We start from the raw sequence: 22,031 nt of genomic DNA, 5'->3' as shown, positions 1-22,031 counted from the left end.
CGAGCCCAAACACAACATAATATGATTAGTAGATCTTCAAATATTCCTCAAAGAGTGTACATGGAAAGACGATGCACAAAAGGATGCTCAACACACATTTTGTGTGTGTGTGAGTGTGTATGTGTGTTGTGTGTGTGTTTGTTGTGTATGTGTGTGTATGTGTGTGTGTGTGTGTGTGTGTGTGTGTGTGTGTGCACATGTTCGAAGATTTTGTGTGTGCAAACACATCCGCATGTATGTGCTCATCTAAAGGATTATGATGCTCCTGAACACTTAATATTTCTGTATTTTCTAGTCTAATCCATTCACTTCCAATGACCGGTCATTTTTGACCAGGAACACAGCAAGTGTAACAAAGTGAAATAAAGCCAAACAAATGTAAAGAAAATGGTCCATTGTGTGTGTGTGTGTGTGTGTGTGTGTGTGTGTGTGTGTGTTTACAGATAACATATGTGAACAAAGTCAAGGAATTTTATTCCAATTGGATTAAGTATAAATAAAAAAAAAAATTAAGAAAAAAAAAGTAATCTGGGTCAAAATGACCGAAACACAACATAAGGGTTAAATAGAGGAACCATCGTTTTAAACAGCCATTGTAGCCAAGTAGATTCAAAATATTTAATGCATAAAGTAAAAAAATCTAGTTAAAAATGAAGAAGGCATGATTTCCACCATTTTTTTATTTATTAATTTTTTTAACTAAATGAACACAAGGAAGAATGATATCTTATCATTTTCATTTATATGCACCAAAACAACAGTACAGTATATTTTACATATATTTTTACTAAAACTTCATTTGTGAATGAACAGGGTTTTGCAAAAACTACAACTTCGGAACCCAGTTGAATTTTTATAATACTGAATTATTATTATTGTGGGATCTAGTTAAGTTAATTACTATAATATAGTACTGATTTATTATTATTATTATTATTATTATTATTATTTTGAGGATTAGATTTATTTTATACCATAGAAATATATTTCAGTCGTATTTATTTCACCTGGAGCTTTTATTTAGGCGGAACGCTGAAAGTGCATTTGCGTATAATGAGAGTTTATAATGTTCCTCGTCACAAATCTGGTGAGACGCTGTCTTTCACGATGCACGCCTCGCTCTGAGAATGCTGAAAACAGTGTATCGTGAACACAGAAAAAGCTCAAAAATAAAACATTTGAATGCATGAGAAATAACCTTTTGAGAACTATTTTGTACAATATATCTGTTGTCTTTCTTGAAACTTTTATTTGAAAATTTACAAAATATGTTTCATCCTATCATAATGCAAATGCATTCATTCATTTCTAAGCGTGGCTTAAGTGTAAACACTTTGCACATGCCGTTAACTGACAAAAAGCTTTGTTTACACTTCACACAATATTATAATAATGTTGACTAAAGCTGGTTAGTTTCAGTTACCTTAACTTCTCTTCTCTGTCTTATTTGAAAGTCAAAGTGAATTTCAGAAGTGTTTGTATTCTAAATCAATCACGCACATTTTCCACCCTTGGCAATTCATCGCTCAAGCTCATATTACAAAAATAATTGAAATAACTTCCTTCTTTTTATTGTTGGCTTGTCAGGGCTTCTGTGAGATCCACAAATGTGCAGATGTACTTCTGCTTTTGCCAGTGTGTTGGATCTCATGTGTTCCTCTGTTGGCAAGGCATGTGTTTAATAATGCAGCATTACCCGCTCGCCTCATCAGATATCTGTCGGTCTGTGTGAGAGACGTGTGAGCTAGAAATGTGAAAATTCACCTTCCATTGTGTCCTGTGCACTGGATCGCATGACTTTAATTTAACACAGCAAAAATGCCCCTTTTTATATATACAGTATATACAGTAATTATATTTTGAATACAGAAAATGATCCTTTGGATAATTACGTTTTTTTTGCATTTTGACATTATTTTCATCACAACTAAACACACTTTACCCCCCAATTTTCATTACCGTAACATAACGTGACATTTTACTTTTACTATTCCCATTGTTTTCAATGATTTTAAAATGTACTATGATTTTTTTTTAAATAGCAAAAATGAAAGGCATTACCAAGATAGTATGTCTACTATGATATATAAATACTTTTTTTTTTTTTTTTTTTTTTGCAATGCAGTAATAATTGAAGGGTAATACAGTATGTTCATAGCTTTCATTAAAATTACATATATATATATATATATATAGTTAAATATCCTCAAATAAAGTAAAATAAAAATCTGCCAATTGGGTCAGCAAAAATGAATTAGCACCAATTATTTTAAACTACAATAATATTTAGCCACTAGAAATAGTAATAGATAGAAAACACACTTTAAGACCCTATTAAATGGCTTTACAAGCACCGTTTTCTTTCCTGTGTTAAAGCATTTCTTATTGAAACAGGATGGTTGGGCTGGATATGTCGAAGGGCTCGCACCTTTTTGCAAATAGCCAACTAAAGTCTTTAGTTAACATCACAGTCATAAACCAGGATTTGCTACTTGCTAGTTGTTTTTAGGTGGGAATGACAATCTCATTTCAGTGAGCATTTAATTGGACAAAAATCTGTGTAAGGCACGATGAGATGATATTTTGCTAATAAGAACTATTCTAAATTAGTTGTGATGTTTTTAAAAAAAAAAACGTAGGCAATGTTCAAATAACCTTTAAAATAATCTAAATCGGCTCTCTGCACCAACTGTCCACATGAATCACAGGTTACTCAACCTTTAGTTCAATGTAGATCTAATTTTCTCTTGTAATCAGAGAGCTGTCGGTCTCCATCATGTGAAACTGGCACATCAGCTGGAGGTAGAACACAGGTTGTTAGCATGAGGGCAGATGTGAGTTGATTTGCGAGCTCCTGCAGCTGCTGATTCCTCTTTAACCCTCACAGACAGCTGTGCAGCATAACAGGTCTGTGAGAGATCTGCAGCAGCAGCAGAGAAACTACATTTCTATTCACATCTCTTTGGATTTATATCTGAATTTAGAACAACAATAGCATTTTATTTTCATGTAATTTGAAGAAGGCTTTGAAGAATAGGACTTGCACTGCTAAATATCAGAAACTAGAATATTCTGTATAGTATAGCAGAGTGAAACAGAATAGAAAGATAGAACAGAACAGAAAAGTAATGTAAAATAGAGAAGAATATTGCAGAATCAAAAAGTAGAGTAGAATAGAATTAAAGAGTACAACAGAGGAGTGAATAAAAATAGTACAACAATAGAGTAGAAAAGAAACGAGTAGAATAGCATAGAATAGAAGAGTGGATTAAAATAGAGTAAAATAGAGTAGAAAAAATAGTAGAGTAAAACAGAATATAAGAGTAAAATAGAAAGATAGAACAATATAATGTATAAGAATAGAATAGAATAGAATAGAATAGAATAGAATAGAATAGAAGTGAATGATTAAGTAGAATAAAAGAGTAGATTTAAACAGAATAGAAGAGTGAAATAGAATAGAATAAAATTGAACAGAAGAAGAATAGATTTCTACTCTAGATTTGGTAGAGTAGAATAGAATAGTTAAAAAAATAGAACAGAATATTAGAGTAAAATAGAGTAGAATAGAAGAATAGAGTGAGAGAGTAGAGTAGAATAGAATAGTAAAGTAAAATAGAATAGAACAGTATAGTAGAATATAAGAGTTGAGTAACAGAATAGTAAAAGAATAGAGTAAAATAAAATAAGAGAGCAGAGTGAAACAGATTAGAATAGAAAACAGTGAAATAGAGTAGAATATAACAGAAGAGTCAAATAGTAGATTAGAGTGAAATAGAGTAGAATAGAAGAATAGAGTAAAATAGAGTAGAACAGAATGGAAAAAGTTAAGTGAAATGGAGTAGAATAGAATAGAAGACAAGAGTGAAATAGAGTTGAATAGAACAGTAAATGAATAGAACAGTAGAGTAGAATTTAAGAGTAGAATAAAATAGAGTAGAAGACTAGAGTAAAATAGAAAATGAGAGTAGAGTGAAACAGATTAAAATAGAATACAGTTAAATAGATTAGAATAAAACAGAAGAGTCAAATAAAAGAGTAAAGTAAAATAGAGTAGAAAGGTAGAGTAAAATAGAAAAGGAGAGCAGAGTGAAACAGAGTAGAATAGAATGCATTTAAATAGAATAGAATAGAATAGAACAGAACAGAAGAGTAAAATAGAAGAGTAGATTAAAATAGAGTACAACAGAATGGAAAAAATAAAGTGAAATGGAGGAGAACAGAATAGAAGACAAGAGTGAAATAGAGTAGAATAGAATAGTAAAGTAAAATGAACAGAACAGTAGAGTAGAATATAAGAGTAGAATAAAATAGAGTAGAAGACTAGAGTAAAATAGAATATGAGAGTAGAGTGAAAGAGTAGAATAGAATACAGTACAATAGAGTAGAATACAACAGAAGAGTCAAATAAAACAGTAGAGTAAAATAGAGTAGAAGAAAAGAGTAAAATAGAAAAGGGGAGCAGAGTGAAACAGAGTAGAATACAACAGAAGAGTAAAATAAAAGAGTAGAGTAAAATAGAGTAGAAAAGTAGAGTAAAATAGAACAGGAGAGTAAAGTAAAACAGATTAGAACAGAATACAGTTAAAGAGAATAGAATAGAATAGAATAGAATAGAATAGAATAGAATAGAATAGAATAGAATAGAATAGAAGAGTAAAATAGAAGAGTAAAATAGAGTAGAACAGAATGGAAAAAATAAAGTGAAATGGAGGAGAACAGAATAGAAGACAAGAGTGAAATAGAGTAGAATAGAATAGTAAAGTCAAATGAATAGAACAGTAGAGTAGAATATAAGAGTAGAATAAAATAGAGTAGAAGATTAGAGTAAAATAGAAAATGAGTGTAGAGTGAAACAGATTAGAATAGAATACAGTTAAATAGAGTATAATAGAATAGAACAGAAGAGTAAAATAAAACAGTAGAGTAAAATAGAGTAGAAGAGTAGAGTAAAATGGAAAATGAGAGTAGAGTGAAACAGAGTAGAATAGAATACAGTTAAATAGAGTAGAATAGAATAGAATAGAACAGAAGAGTAAAATAGAGTAGAATAGAACAGTAAATGAATAGAACAGTAGAGTAAAATATAAGAGTAGATTAAAATAGAGAAGAAGACTAGAGTAAAATAGAACAGGAGAGTAGAGTGAAATAGAGTTGAATAGAAAACAGTGAAATAGAGCAGAATAGAACAGAAGAGTAGAGTAAAATAGAGTAGAAGTGTAGAGAAAATAGAATAGAGTCGAATAGTAGAGTAAAATTGAGTAGTGCATTGCAGAGTCGAAAAGTAGAGTAGAATATAATAAAAGAGTAGAGTGCAAGAGAGAAGAGAATCAGTAGAATAGAATAGTAAAGTTGAAGAATAGAGAAATTGAATAGAATAGCGTTGAATAGAATAGTGCAGTAAAATAGAGTAGAAGCATAAACTGAAAAGAGTAGAATAGTACTGTACAATAGAATAGAGTCAAATAGAATAGAGTACAACAGAGTGGAACAGGATAGTAAAATAAAGTAGAATAGAAGAGTAGAGCAAAACAGAACAGAAGAGTAAACAGAAATAAAGCAGAAGCAAAATCGAATAGAAGAAATGGTAGAAATCTAATATTCTGTGTAAGACTCTAAATATAGAAGCTGCTGTTCAGTGTTTTGAGGTAGTGCTTAGACTGACAGACAGCACATGAGTGACAGACGGCTGTGTGTCAGAATCTCACTCCATCTGTCCAGCACTGTTTTCTCTTCTCACCGGCTCAATGATGCAGTTTTAAACACGTTATGCCAGACAAATAATTAAATTCATACGACATATGTCGTATTTACACAGTTGCCGATTGCATTAAATAAATATTTAATGTGTGAAAATGCATTTTATATCTAAAGGAAACATTTAAGGTGTGAAAAATAGTTTAATAATTTCCTGTACAAAGAGCAGCTGCACCTAACTTGACATATTATCTGAAATGAAACCAGTATTTTACAGACAAAGAGCTTTGAAATGTTCAATGCCCTCAAAATCTGCCTTAAACCATTCAAACTCACTGCTTGATTTGTGCACGCAACACCTCCTCCTGTTCACAGAGCTCATTACAACAGTGACTCTAGGGCTGGATGATATCAGCCTTTTGACAATATTCCTTAATTATCTAAATATTGATGCATTTTTCTCTGAAATTGCCAAAAAAAAAAAAAAAGAAATTCAAATTAGATGTTTAATTCAGAGAAGCCAGACATCTGTCTCGCGAGTTACAGAAGGATTGTGAAAACACTCTAATGACCCAGTCTGTAGAAAACGTAATGGACAAATAAAAAGAGTATAAATAATCATCGATGATGTTGAATGAATATGATGTATTTTTGACCGACTCTCCAGCCCAAATTCATACCCATAATCCAACTGTGGATGCCCTGTCAAAAACAACTAACCATAAAAATAAGGTGTGATTTTGTCTTTGTTGTGTTCACTTTACAGTGATGAAGAGGCCTCCCTCAGTGAATTCTATCCCATCATTTCAGGCGATGTCATGTCTGTGAAGGAGATCCTCACCGAGCCTGTGTTCCCGCGCCACAGGACCTGGTACACTACACACACACCCACATGTGCACACACCACTACATACACAAGCAACTCACAGCTACCCAAATGATGTTTCCAGACCCATACTGTTTTAATGTGCACTTGAAAAAATGATGTTTTTTTAAAAGTAATGATCATTTTAAAATATATCAAAAGCACGTAAGATAAGACAAGGCAATAAGCTCTGCTTTAAAACCTAGTGAGCAATGTAAGGCATCACAGGCGCACACCTAAATGTAGGAAGTATGATCATGCTGCCTTCTTAGATAGCTTCTTTTTAGCCAATTGAAATGCTGCATCACATGTATACTTCATGGCGATGGCAATCTCGTAATGCATTGCGACAAGCTCAGTTAAATAAAATCCATCTGAGATGGTGAACGAAGCGAGAGAAATCTAAATGGAAATATACTATTTTACCCAATGTTTGTTTGTGCTATGTATTGTTATGCTTATTATAGTGCATAATGCAATACAGTATAGAGCGCAACAGTGCCATCTTGGTTCTGCATTCATTTTTTCCATAGTGCTTTAAAAGAAAGAGTTGTAAGCAATGAACCAAACCAACCAGCTTTTTTTAAATGAAGTTGAAATAATGTGGACTATACCATCGATAAACATCCTTGGAGTTCACAGTAGGGTTATCTTTAGAGGTCTAGAAGTTATCGTTAAAAATAAACTCCCCTATGGAAAAATGAGCCATATTGTGCACCAGCATCGTTTCCATGAACAATTCACACCTGGAAAAACAGTTCTGCTCTTGTTTTGAAATTCCACCAACACTGTGGATACATTTTCACTGTTTCATGACAATACTCGTATCGGTTCGATACTTCCAGAACATCCAAGACTTTGGCAACTGGCCATACACAATGATAATGGAAGCGCTCAGCTCTTCAGAGGAAGCTGGCTTTGTTTAGCAGGAAGTTTATGTCTGGGGTCACCTTTTAGTAACATGGTGGCATGATGGTATTGTCTCTTTACAGCTTTGCTCATTTTAAACCCTGTTAGGGTCACAACTGCCTTGTTAAAACGTGAAAGGTTTAAAAATAATCTGATGGGGTCACGGAAGCTGGCAGGACAGAGGGGTCAAGGTTTGACTGGTTAGTATGGCTCTGTTAGCCCCTGCTGGTAGAAGTCATAACTACACCGTCTGGGGCCAAAAAGCATCGTTCTCCTTTGATGGCTATTAAAAAGGTGCATTGTATTCAAACAAATTGCAATGTTTTGCAAGCAAAATCTAAATTGCAAATATTACATTCTATTCCAGTAGACTAGTGCCCAATTTTTTGGAGGTCTCTTAAAAGTGTGAAATGGACTAGTTTTCACTTCACATTACTCTCATGAACGATTTAATCTTTCAAACTCAACCTCTCTCTTACATTACGAGCAGGAGATTTATTTCAGAAATAAACAGAAATAAACAAGCTTTTGGGGTTTGTTCCGTTAGAAATGGGGCACGTGCAAATTTATCTTGCAAGGTAAAAACATGCATTTGAAAGGGAAATATTTCAGAGTTGAACCTTTGGGGAAAACACACTGGCTCCAAAATACATCGGCACACTATGCATAAGATATTATATTTAGTTTTGAGAATGGAAACCAGTTAGTGTACTGGAATATAACTTAAGATGTGGGTGAATCTCACAAAACCTGTCAAGAACACATCTAGCTCATGTTTCACCCCAAAATCAAAAGTAAGAAAATAAGGAAATATATCTATATATATATATATATTACTGTTTTAAGGGCCGATAAGAATTTTCCATTTTGGCATTGTTTTCATGACAGTTAAGCACAATGTGCTCCCAAATTCCTATTACTGTAATGCAAAAAAATAAAAATAAAAATAATAATAAATACAAATCTAATTATCATTGCTATATTGCTAAATAAATACATAAATGATAATGATAATTTTTACACTTGTAAAGTATTTAAACACATTGGCATATTCAGACAAAAACTGAAGCCCCCCTTCTGCTGAACGAGTTGGTATCGCCCAACTAGTGTCGACAATATCTCGTGGTACCTGTTACTTTTCTCAGCGCTGGCTAGGATGGGCCAAATACAGTCGTTTATTATTACTAGATGAGGATTTTTTTAAAATGCTTTTATAAATAATGCTGAGGCGGATTTCCATTCACAGGTATGAATCCTTGCTATTATCAGTTTTTATTAAAAATAACTATCCAGGGGCCTGGGTAGCTCACCGAGTATTGACGATGACTACCACCCCTGGAGTCGCGAGTTCGAATCCAGGGCGTGCTGAGTGACTCCAGCTAGGTCTCCTAAGCAACCAAATCATCCCGGATGCTAGGGAGGGTAGAGTCACATGGGGTAACCTCCTCGTGGTCGCTATAATGTGGTTCTCGCTTTCGGTGGGGCGCGTGGTGAGTTGTACGTGGATGCCGCGGAGAATAGTGTGAAGCCTCCACATGTGCTAAGTCTCCGTGGTAATGCGCTCAACAAGCCACGTGATAAGATGCGCAGATTGATGGTCTCAAACGCGGAGGCAAATGAGATTCGTCCTCCGACACCCGGATTGAGGCGAGTCACTACGCCACCACGAGGACTTGGAGCGCATTGGGAATTGGGCATTCCAGATTGGGGAGAAAAAAGGGGAGAAAAAAATTAATAAATAACAATCCAGTTATGTTATAAAACATTCTGAGATTTAAATGCGGATGCATGGAGGATTCGGTTTTCAGAGCGTCAAGCGCCCTCTGCAGGAATAAAACTGTGTGTCTCATAAGACACAGTCAGTGGCTGACAACATGTGCAATTTTGGTCTGTAGGTCTGTTACTCACACAAAACTTTCATATGAATTTAGAAAACATGAAATATATCAGAAGTCATATATGGAGTCAGTGAAGATGTTAAAGGAGTCCATAGAAATGATCAGTTGTTTTTTTCAGGGTGAGGAAAGTAGACAGGCATTTTAGATTTTTGCATGCTGTACAGGTATGTAAAACTGTAAAAATGACGTCTTACATCTTAATTTGTCCTAAAACTAGGCTTCATCATGCAAAATATAATTTCATATCTCTTTCTTTTGCTCTTGGGGTGAAATGTGACCTGGATGTGTTTTGTGGGATTCATCCATGTAGAATGAACCAAAGCAGTTTTTCGTCTATTCCTCCACTGAGTTTTTCTGTGCTGTCTTCTCCGCTCTGCTTAGCATCATGTGACAAGCATGACTACTGGATTCACCTCACACACTTAACAGGTTTATCTGCAATTCAGAGCGAGCCGCCAGCCACTTTAGTTTCTAGGCTGGTAATCCTGTTCAGAGAGAGACGTTAACATGGTCATGCTTCCTGCCACAGCAGAACAACTGTGTGTGTGTGTGTATGTGTGCGCGTGAAAGATCGAGTCTGGGAAAAAGGTTTTTCAGTTATAGGATATAAAGGTCACCCACTAAATCAAACTTCAAATGCAGGATGATTTGAAGATGAGTGATAGAGCCCGTCAGGACTGGATTGAAGGTCGAGCAGAAGTCTGGCTGTAGTTTTGCGTTTAAGTAGAGGTGAGACGGGAGAGAGAGGACAAGATAGTGAGATGTGTTCCCTTCTGAATCTTTAACATCTTCCTCTCACTCTAAAACTAGTAGAGTCACGCTCTGTCTATTTATCATAAGGTGGCCAGAGGATAAAAACTGGGACGGGTTGGAGACGTGACCTGGTGGATAGTATGCATACCGGAGGTGTGATTTAAGTTTATGTTTTAATTCACAGCTGTTATGTATAGAACAGAATGTAGATTAAAGGAACATTCCGGGTTTAATACAAGTTAAGTTCAATCAACAGCATTTGTGGCATAGTGTTGTTATTTCCACAAAAAATCTATTTTGACTCATCCCTCCTTTTCTTTAAAAAAGCAAAAATCTGGGGCCTGGGTAGCTCAGTGGTAAAAGACGCTGGCTGCCACCCCCGGAGTTCACTAGCTTGCTAGTTTGAATCCCAGGGCATGCTGAGTGACTCCAGTCAGGTCTCCTAAGCAACCAAATTGGCCCGGTTGCTAGGGAGGGTAGTCACATGGGGTAACCTCCTCGTGGTCTCTATAATGTGGTTTGTTCTCGGTGGGGCACATGGTGAGTTGAGCGTGGTTGCCGCGGTGGATGGTGTGAAGCCTCCACATGCGCTATGTCTCCGTGGCAACGTGCTCAACAAGCCACGTGATAAGATGCGCGGGTTGATGGTCTCAGACGTGGAGGCAACTGGGATTCGTCCTCCGCCACCCGGACTGAGGCGAATCACTACGCGCCCACGATGACTTAAAAGCACATTGGGAATTGGGCAATCCAAATTGGGAAAAAAAATGAGACACAGTTACAGTGAGACACTTACAATGGAAGTGAATGGGGGTCAATCTGTAAACATTAAAATACTCACTGTTTCAAAAGTATAGCCACAAGATGGAAACAATATGCATGTAAACATAGTTTTAGTGTGATAAAATCACTTACTAACCTTTTGTGTGTGAAGTTATATCCAATTTTACAACTTCTTTGTTATGGCCACGTAAAGGCATAAACCCCGTAATCCCAGTAAATAACGATTAAACGACTTTAAAGCTCAAGTTTTAACAGAAGAACCAATGTAAGTGCTTTTATAAAATTATAAGCTTCACATTTCTGCCTTTAGTGAGTGGAGGTGGCGTAGTGGGCTAAAGCACATAACTGGTAATCAGAAGGTTGCTGGTTCAATCCCCACAGCCATCACCATTGTGTCCTTGAGCAAGGCACTTAACTCCAGGTTTCTCCAGGGGGATTGTCCCTGTAATAAGTGCACTGTAAGTCGCTTTGGATAAAAGCATCTGCACAAATGCATAAATGTAAATGTTAAACCCTCCAAAAATTGGCCCCATTCACTTCCATTGTAAGTGTCTCACTGTAACCTCAATTTCTGCTTTTTTAAAGAAAAGGAGGGACGAGTAGAATATAGAATATATTTTGTGGTAATAAACATCATGCCACAAATGCTGTTGATTGAGCTTAACTCTTATTGAACTAGGAATATTGCTTTAAAGAAACATTGTTTATTGACAATGGCTTGGATACGTGTGATCTTTGGACACACTACAATGAATCAAAACTAAACCACAGTGTAATTATGACTTCTGAACTTTCAGGCCAATCAAGTTAAACTTTTGGCATCCATATATGTTGTTTACAATTGGGAAACACCAAACCAGTGTTTGGGAGTAACTAGCTACAATAGCTTTTCCAGAGCCACATTGTCTAACCAGAAGCATCATAACATCACAAAACGCTGCATTTGTCACATTATATTGCAAACGCAGCAATGATGCCGAGGGAGTAATCAAACACACTCACAGTAACCGTCCTTTATCTCTCTTATGTAGCGCTGGGAAAATTCTGGGAGTTGTTCTGTGCTGTCTTCTCCGCTCTGCGGAGTGAATCGGTTCTTTCGGACACTTCATGTAAATGAACTAGTTCACATAAATGATTCACTGATTCAGCCCCTGTGCAGCCTTAACCTCTTCACGTCTGGTGCAGTTTTTGGGCTGCTGCCTGCAATTTTTCACACTCAAATTTAAAAGCTCACCATTTACATATACTGTTGACTTATTGCCAAAAATTGGTGTCCTCTGTTCAAGTAAAAAAATAAAAAAGACTTCTAACTTTGTAAGCATGTAATTCTGGTTCTGTTCACTCCAGCTCCCTCCAAAAGTCTTATTTTATTCCACTAGATGGCAGCAAGTACTATGAAGAATAATGTTTCCTCTATCACCTTCTGAAATGTAGGTGTCGCTCTAAAACATTTCAGCCCTCACAGATGTGCTCCGTCATAGATATTCAGTCTAATTTTCAGTTCATGCACCAACCCTTGTTATTTCATCAAATGTCTCGGCCTCTGAGTGGACTAGAAGCTCAATCTAGGTGTCATTAGAAAGCTGAGATCCTCATTTTATCATCAATAGTTGATAACATATATTTTCTGATTATCTGTTTTGCATGCTTTTCCTGCTGGACCGCATATTTTGTTCTGGACATCTAAGATATAACATTGCATTATTCAAACAAACAAGCTCACACCCTAATTAACTATGTAAAGATAAGGTAATATTATTTAATTATGATTTCAGAATTAAAGGTGCTGAAAGCGAATTTTTAATGGAAAGGTATGCAAAAATGTTCCTACTCCCTGAAAGATATTTATGAAGTAAGTGTTGTAAGATATCTTACCTGTCTCTGTGACAGCTCTAGACTCTGTAAACAGCAAACAAAAATGCGCTTTCGACCTGTCAATCATTTTGCGTGTTCTCATAGTATTGTAGTTGCACCGAATTTTTGAGGCTTAATGTCATTTTTATGCCATGTTGCTTATAACAGTTGTCAATTGAGGGCGCTGTTTTACTTCTGTTGTTGTTTTAGACAACGGTTTCTGCACAATGTCGGTCTCAGTTTTGGAAAGAGGGGGCGTGGCTAATCTAACGGCTCAGTCTCGTGGAAGTAGAATGGCTGAAATTGCTTTCAGCACCGTTAACAAATATTATCTGATTGTTGTATATTAAACAATATTTTCTTCTTTAATGTAGTTAGCAATTTTTTGTTAGTAGCAAATGTATTTTTTGAAAAGAGTAGCTTCTGTAGTGTAACTACAGTGATTTAAGTTATGAGTAGCTTGTGTCTTGGGAAGCTCTGATTTCAAAGTAGCTGCACCAGCACTGCGCCAAAATTTGTAATGTTTATCACCGTCAACCAGCGTGAGGTTGCGGTAATAAGAGCGACTTTATTACATACACCACAGTGATAAAGCATAAGGAGACTGTTGGTGTGTATGAGACCTGTGTTGTATTGATGAAGCTGAGTTCAAACTGACTGTAATATAGACACAGGTCTCAGTGGTGAGTTGAAGAGCAGGATCCAGTCAAAGTGAATCGGAGATCACCTTGTCAGAGAGAGGACATTTTTGATCTCCACATCCCATCGAGTCGAGATTCTCCCAAAGCTGCATGTGTGCGCAGCCGTGCACTTCTGAAGTTGCTCTTGCACAGACAGAAAGCAATTCCATGCAGAAGACAGTTTGAAATGTGTGGGAAAAAATCCAAAATGCACAATAATGTTTGGATACATAAAATGTGTATTTTGGCCACTTTAAATAAATAAATCAAAATCAAACACTTTTTGCATAATTGGCAAAATTACAGCTTGATTAGGAATGATGCACAATAAAATTATTTTGCTGATATTTATGTGATGATATTTGATATTTTAGTCATATTTCCCTTGATTTTTCTTTGTTTTGTCTCATATATCATCTCAAGCCTGCTCTTCACTGACACTTTTGTCCACTTGGTTAACAAGTACACTAAATAAAAAAATTAAAAAACTTTATTAGGGGCAAAATTGTTTGGTGTGATGGAAATGATGCAACCACTGTGGGATAGTCGTAATTTTTTTAAATCGTTTTCACACAATGTTGAAATGGTTTATGTTTATTTCACTGTTTAGATGATCAAAGTTATAAATATGTAATAATTTGTATTTTTTATGATGGATTATATTTTAATATTGAAAGTCTGGGTTGGGACAAATAAATGATAAAGAAGTGATAAAAAGTTTCAAAGTCAATTTGAAACATTTTATATATATATATATATATATATAATCCACCACTGGGATTTTATATATAACCTCGTGCGACCCCCACGTCCACATGCGTGGATGCTGTATTTTGGCTTCGCTATACGAAATGCATAATTTAAATGAATAAAAACCGACTGAATACTGTTCACAAGACTCTAGACTGTCATTTAAAATGTGAAACTTCTGGCGCACCGAGTCACGTGACACAACAACATGTCGTTGATTTCCGTGAAATGCTCCTACGGGTGCAGTGCCAACAAAAGTGCCTCTGGTAAGAAATCTCTTTAGGTATTTTCATTGAAACCTGTTTGGTTGTAAAGAGTAGCGTCTCAAATTTAATTTGATTTGCCACTTTAAAAAATCCCTTCATTTTTCATGCGTCAGTGCTGATAAACATGACGTCCACATACGTGGATTTTGGGACATTATTCCCTCAAAAGTAGAAAAACGTTAGATATTTTGAATAACTTTCAACATTAACACATCTGTGGGTCATTTCACTTTGTTTTAATATTTATTTTGTTATTTTATTTTGTTGTCATTGTACAAACCGTACATTCATTAACATCAGTAAATGCATTTCTATATTTACTGTACATTATCACATGGGTTCATCCAAAAGCTGATAAATGTGTCTTTCAGAGGCTTTATATGGAGTTAGGATGAAAATAAGGTGCATTTCAAACTGTTCTGAGATCAGTGCAGACAGACAGCACACTGGAGATTAAGTCGTTCACTAAACAGGGAGCAAGAGAGCATCTTATAGCTCTCTATGCAGCTAAGTGCATTCACTCCTAAAATCTGATCAAAAGTTCAGTTTCAGGCTGCAGATGATGTTTGGATCACTCAACATGTTTGACAGACATGTGACAATGATAATCAGTACATAGATTCAGAATTTATAATGTATCATTTTATTTTATCATGGTTGACAGTGATTGGATGATGCTGGACATTACTTTGAATCAGAATTAATCTTGATAATTTCTGATGTAATGTCTGTAACATGAATAATCAACACTCCTGGAAACATCATAAACAATATGATGAAAAACAAAATTACTTCCTATAGCATAGTGTTATTTAAAATTTCACAACTTAGGAAAGCTATTTGCTCTAGAATTTTTTTATTTTTTTGCATGTTTATTAGGTGCTACTAGTTACAAATCAAAAAGGGAACAGAAAATGCACACAGCAGTCATGCAGGGGTCTCAGGAGGTTAAATTTAATGCTCCGGTGGCTCAATAGAAATAGATTTCGCTTTGCAAGAACAAAAATTAGAGGGCACTTTTTCTGGGACTTTCATCTTCTATAGTTGGATTAATTCTTATTGGCATTCATGCATAAATAATTTGGAACATCAAAAGCAGTGTGTCTCTTTCACAGCTTAGTCTTTTAAACTTTCTCTATATAATTACATTCATTTAAGACTCTTTGCACTTTTGAGACCAGCTCATAAATCGTGCAACAGCTCTGAACAAAAGCAATCCAACGCAAAAAAGCAACAAGTCAAATCAAAGAGTGGCAACTTCTAATTGCACTCCAATGTTTTGAATCTCCTGATATCGACCAAGAGAATAACTGGCATTTCTGTTTGTCTCTTCACTCGGTTCATCTGCTGTCTGGATTCACAGCAGAATACACGGCCAGCGTTACTGCCGACCTCTTCTAAAGTGTGGACCTAACAGGCAGTTAATGTCATAGAGTCCTCCACTCCAAATGACTTTAGCAATAGTTCAAGCAGTTCAAATAATCCTTAATTGCTTTGAAAACTCAGAACACAAGAATCAGTAATGGTGTAAATGTGTCCTATAGCTAAAAACAAAATAATCACAGATAGATTTGAATAGGCTTATCCAATGTGTGCAAGTGTTGTGTTGACGTTTTGACTTTAAAAAAAACTGAGAATAATCAGATGATTTAAAACATGATTTCTTACATTGTCTGTTTTGTTTTTTTTAATAAACAGATTTTTTTTATAGTTATCAGTGTATTGCTGCGCATGTAAACAGACTCTCTGATGCCAAACAGCATCGTCATATAACTCTTAAAATTTCCTATTTATGGGGCCTGGGTATCTCAGTGAGTATTGACGCTGACTACCACCCCTGCAGTCGCGAGTTTGAATCCAGGGTGTGCTGAGTGACTCCAGTCAGGTCTCCTAAGCAACCAAATTGGCCATGTTGCTAGGGAGGGTAGAGTCACATGGGGTAACCTCCTCGTGGTCGTGATTAGTGGTTCTCGCTCTCAGTGGGGCGCGTGGTGAGTTGTGCGTGGATTGCGGAGAGTAGCATGAGCCTCCACATGCTGTGAGTCTCCGCGGTGTCATGCACAACGAGCCACGTGATAAGATGCGTGGATTGATGGTCTCAGAAGCAGAGACTTGTCCTCCGCGCCACCACGAGGACCTACTAAGTAGTGGGAATTGAGCATTCCAAATTGGGGAGAAAAAAATCCTATTTATGCATTTCATTCTGATTGAATTTTCGACTGGATTATAAATGGATTATTAGGTGACATATAAACTAGCATTTTTCAAACTGGCCAAATTCTGACCTTTAACCCCAGGGAAGCCCTGAGGGAGACCATGGCCAGCGATGAACTCCGGGAGCGAGATCAATGGACTATGTTTGGCAACGAGGCAGAGAAACTAGAAATCGGGGTGATCAGAAACCAGCATGTCATCCGTGAGCGCGTGGATCGCTTCACATTGCGCAGGGAGGTGAGTGATCATGCCAAACTAACACACTAAAGACTTTTATACTGAGAAGTTACAATGTTAAAAATATTTAGTACAAAACATAAAAAGTGATACTGCTTTCTAGGAGCAATGTTGAAGAAACCGTTCACACAAAAATGAAATATCTGTAATCCTTTAACCACCCTCATGTTGTTCCAAACCTATATGACTATCTCTGCATCCATTGAACAAAAAAGGTGAAATTCTGAAGAATAAAATCTTTCATATTTTGAAAGTAAATTGAGGACTGGGGCTGTCAAGCTCTAAAAGCACCATAAAATAGTTCAATCAGTTTATGCGCTCTATTCCATGTCTTCTGAAGTCATACGATAGCTTTGAGAGAGGAACAGACCTAAATTTAAGGCATTATTAGTTGAAATTCTCATGAAATAATATTCACAAAAATTGTTTGAATACAAGCATTTTTTCAGTACATTTAACTTTGTATACACCGATGAGCCAAAACATTATGACCACCTGCCTAATATGATGTTGGTCTTCCACATGCCGCCAAAACTGTGCCAAACAGCCGAGGCATGGACTCTACAAGACCGCTGAATGTGTCCTGTGGTATCTGGCACCAAGACATTAGCAGCAGATCCTTCAAGTCCTGTAAGTTGCGAGGTGGAGTCGCCGTGGATCGGACTTGTTGGTCCTACATAACCCACAGATGCTCAATCAGATTGAGATCTGGGGAATTTGGAGACTAGGGCAACACCTTGAATTCTTCATCATGTTCTTCAAACCATTCCTGAACAATGTGTGCAGTGTGGCAGGGCACATTATCCTGCTGAATGAGGCCACTGCCATCAGGGAATACCACTGACATGAAGAGGTGTACCTGGTCTGCAACGATGTTTAGGTAGGTGGCACGTGTCAAATTGATGTCCCCAGGGTTTTCCAGCAGAACATTGCCCAGAGCATCACACTCCCTCCACCGGCTTGTCATCTTCCCACAGTGCATCCTGTTGACATCACTTTCCCAGGTAAACGCCACACACGTACATGGCCGTCCACATGATGTAAAAGAAAACGGGACTCACCAGACCAGGCCACATTCGTCCACTGCTCCAAGCTCCAGTTCCGACATCCGTGTGGCCATTGTAGGAGCGACGGTGGACAGGGGTCATCATGGGCACTCTGCAGCTACGCAGTCCCATACACAGCAGGGTGTGATGCATTGTGTGCTGTGACACATTCCTTCTGTAACCATCATTACAATTTTCCATGACTTGGGCAACATTAGACCTTCTGTCGGTTCAGACCAGACGGGACAGCCTTCATTGCCCTTGCGCATCAATGATATTTGTAGTAAAACATAGTATAATGGTAATAATACAGGAGTATGAAAACTATGGTACTAAACATCAAGTTTTATGGGTATTTTGCTAACATCAATATCACATTGTAGTAAAAATGGTCATCTTAAGAACTGTCAAGTCTGGATTGATGTCAGTGACATCAAACGTGAGTGTCTCAAGACCAAAATTCATCAACATCAAACTTGACGCATCTAAAGACAAGAATAGCAGAAAATAATAACTTTAATTTCATTTTGTTCCTCACACATAGCTATTGCATGACTTTAGAAGTCATAAGAACTTTTTTTATGTCGTAATATGGAAAGGAGCAACCAAGATATTCTATAAAATTGTGTTTCACAGAAAAATAAATAAATAAATCAAACTGGTTTGGAACAACATCAGAGTGAGCAAAAGATGTCAGAATAGGTAAACTGTTCCTCTAAACTACTGAGAACTGTTTGGTATTCTTCACCCACAGGCCGAGAGAAAGGCTTCATTGCACATGAAGTTTATCGAGGATCTGAGCATGAAGGCGCCTGACTTTCCCATCCCGCTGCGGCCGCACATGGTGTGGACAGGCATGGATGTCAAACTCTCCTGTAGTGTTCAGGGATACCCGTTTCCCAGTATCACATGGTGAGTCTCCGCAAGCCTTTCTGTCTAAAACAAAAGAGCCAAAATCTCCAAAAAAGACATACCGGAGTCTGAATTTTTCTTATTGTCAGGTATAAAGATGACGTTCCCCTGCGAGGACCACTGCCCTGGAACTACAAGCTGCTTCAGAAGTTCGGCCTCAACATTTTAGAGATCAGGAGGTGAGCTGCTGTGTAGGAGGACTTTTGACTATCAGCATGAAGTCTGGTCCACATTACAGCTTACTCTGGACAAGAACCGCTCGCATAGACAGGAAGAGATTGTTTAAGTGACATGTAAAGCAGCCAACCACAGCTCACATTGTTTTTATGTGCTGTTTAGGGGTGGGTTCATCTGAAATAGTTGAAACCACAATAATAGACCAGCGTGGACAAAATTCATTCAAATAATTGCACAGCAGTGGCAGTCTATGACCAGGTGTACAGAACTGTAGAAAGGATAAGAAATTTGTGTAAACTTTCTGTCTGTCTAAAAAAGTAATGTAAAAATCCTGATTATTGTTTTAATAACAGAAAACAAAACAGAATATATAAGTCTGCTCTTGAATATCTAGTTTACTTGCTACAAAGCGCCTCATACAACTTTTAATGCATTTCAAAAATGTGAAGCTTCTAACCTGACAAACTTTGTCAAACCCAGCGATTAGCTATTTACAGAGCCCCTTAGAGAACTGGACAGGATAGGAATTTGTTTTCTTGAAATAGTTTTGTGTGCCCTTGCATTAAATTTACCATGGTTTTTCTTCGGGAACCATATTTTAACCATGATATTTGTAGTAAAAAGTAGTATAGTGGTAATAATACAGGAGAATGAAAACTATGGTAATAAAAATCATAATTTTGTGGTTATCATGGTTTTACTATACAAATGCCATAGTTTAACTATGGTTACTGTAGTATACATGGCATTACTATAGTAGTAACCATGACCGTTCCATTACTTTAATTTATTTTCCAAGGTTTTACTATAGTGAAATTGCAGACTGTAGCAACCATGGATTTTGGCAGAAACCATGGTTTTACTATAGTAAAATTGCAGACTGTAGCAACTGTGGTTTTTGGCAGAAACCATGGTTTTACTACTGTAAAATTGCAGACTCTAGCAACCATCATTTTTGGCGGAAACCATGGTTTTACTAAAGTAAAACTGCAGACTGTAGCAACCGTGGATTTTGGCAGAAACCATGGTTTTACTATAGTAAAATTGCAGACTGTAGCAACTGTGGTTTTTGGCAGAAACCATGGTTTTACTACTGTAAAATTGCAGACTCTAGCAACCATCATTTTTGGCAGAAACCATGGTTTTACTATAGTAAAATTGCAGACTGTAACAACTGCAGTTTTTGGCAGAAACCATGGTTTTACTATAGTAAAATTGCAGACTGTAGCAACCGTGGTTTTTGACCAAAACCATGGTTTTACTATAGTAAAATTGTAGACTTTAGCAACCGTGGTTTTTGACCAAAACCATGGTTTTACTATAGTAAAATTGTAGACTTTAGCAACCATGGTTTTTGACCAAAACCATGGTTTTACTATAGTAAAATTGTAGACTTTAGCAACCGTGGTTTTTGACCAAAACCATGGTTTTACTATAGTAAAATTGTAGACTTTAGCAACCGTGGTTTTTGACCAAAACCATGGTTTTACTACAGTAAAATCGCAGACTGTAGAAACTGTTGTTGTTGGCGGAATCCATGGTTTTACTACTGTAAAATTGCAGACTCTAGCAACCATCATTTTTGGTGGAAACCATGGTTTCAATTCAGTAAAATTTCAGACTGTAGAAATCGTGGTATTTGGCGGAAACCACAGTTTTACTATAGTAAAATTGCAGACTGTAGTAACTGTAGTTTTTGGCTGAAACCATGGTTTTACTATAGTAAAATTGCAGACTGTAGCAACCGTGGTTTTTGGCAGAAACCATGGTTTTATTATAGTAAAATTGCAGACTGTAGCAACCGAGGATTTTTGCAGAAACCATGGTTTTACTATAGTAAAATTGCAGATTGTAGCAACTGCAGTTTTTGGCAGAAACCATGGTTTTGCTATAGTAAAATTTTAGACTTTAGCAACAATCGTTTTTGGCGGAAACCATGGTTTTACTACAGTAAAATCGCAGACTGTAGAAACTGTTGTTGTTGGCGGAATCCATGGTTTTACTACTGTAAAATTGCAGACTCTAGCAACCATCATTTTTGGTGGAAACCATGGCTTCAATTCAGTAAAATTTCAGACTGTAGAAATCGTGGTATTTGGCGGAAACCACAGTTTTACTATAGTAAAATTGCAGACTGTAGTAACTGTAGTTTTTGGCTGAAACCATGGTTTTACTATAGTAATATTTTAATAACTATGAAACTAAGCAAGGTTTTTTATACTATAGATTATCCATGGTAATTATACTATGGTTTTACTACAAATACCATGTATTGTAAGTTAAACTACTACAGTTACCATAGATGAACTAGGGAATTTGTAGTAAAACCCTAATAACCACAAAGTTATGATTTTTATTACCATAGTTTTCTAAACAAAATAATAATAATAATTAATTCCATTGAATTCTTTATTAGTTTATTTCCATGTAGATTTGTTTTGGAGATTTTACCCCAGTTGACAACCTGTCTAGGGTATTTTACGCTAATTTTAGCTGATGGAATTCAAAGCATTATCCACCGTTTTCCAGATGTTCTCTCGAAGATGCCGGAGAATACAAGGTTGTAGCGAAAAGTTCCCTGGGCGAGACTGCCTCCTGTGCCAAGCTGATAGTGAACTGTGAGTATTTGGTCTGATGATGTTTGTTTGTCATTTGGGTGATTACATGACTTGAATTCTATTTGTATAAAGCTACAATTTAATTCTTAGAAATCAATGGATGAAATTGTTGTCTAATCTCTGATTTCAGCTGTTATTAATCATTATAAGTCTTTATTAGTAGAGTTATTTGTCTTATCCCACAGTCTCATTCTGCTCAAGAGCTCCTGGACTCTAATTGGCTGTTGTTGACTTCCACATCAGTGAAAGTTTGTTGCGACACCAAGGCCACACTAATAGATTTTGGGTTGAAAATGCATTGACTTAGCTACATTTACACATCTTATTCACACTGGAATGACATTTTACAAAAAATAGAATGTCAAAAAAACG

The 22,031-nt window shown here is 36.5% G+C and overlaps 1 protein-coding gene across 1 annotated transcript in view; it reads left to right on the top strand.

The window, feature by feature from the left end:
* LOC127453595 (myomesin-3-like) overlaps positions 1–22,031 on the top strand; it is an 89,355-nt gene that overhangs the window by 9,259 nt on the left and 58,065 nt on the right. The window contains exons 3-7 of the mRNA XM_051720070.1: positions 6,464–6,568; positions 16,753–16,906; positions 18,707–18,864; positions 18,954–19,043; positions 21,571–21,659. Coding sequence (XP_051576030.1) covers positions 6,464–6,568; positions 16,753–16,906; positions 18,707–18,864; positions 18,954–19,043; positions 21,571–21,659 — 596 coding nt within the window. The remainder of the gene's footprint in view (positions 1–6,463; positions 6,569–16,752; positions 16,907–18,706; positions 18,865–18,953; positions 19,044–21,570; positions 21,660–22,031) is intronic.

This window comes from Myxocyprinus asiaticus, chromosome 16 (assembly GCF_019703515.2).
Source record: "Myxocyprinus asiaticus isolate MX2 ecotype Aquarium Trade chromosome 16, UBuf_Myxa_2, whole genome shotgun sequence".
Taxonomy (NCBI): Eukaryota; Metazoa; Chordata; class Actinopteri; order Cypriniformes; family Catostomidae; genus Myxocyprinus; species Myxocyprinus asiaticus.
Note: the sequence above shows the minus strand (reverse complement) of the source record. Positions and strands in the feature narration are given on the sequence as shown.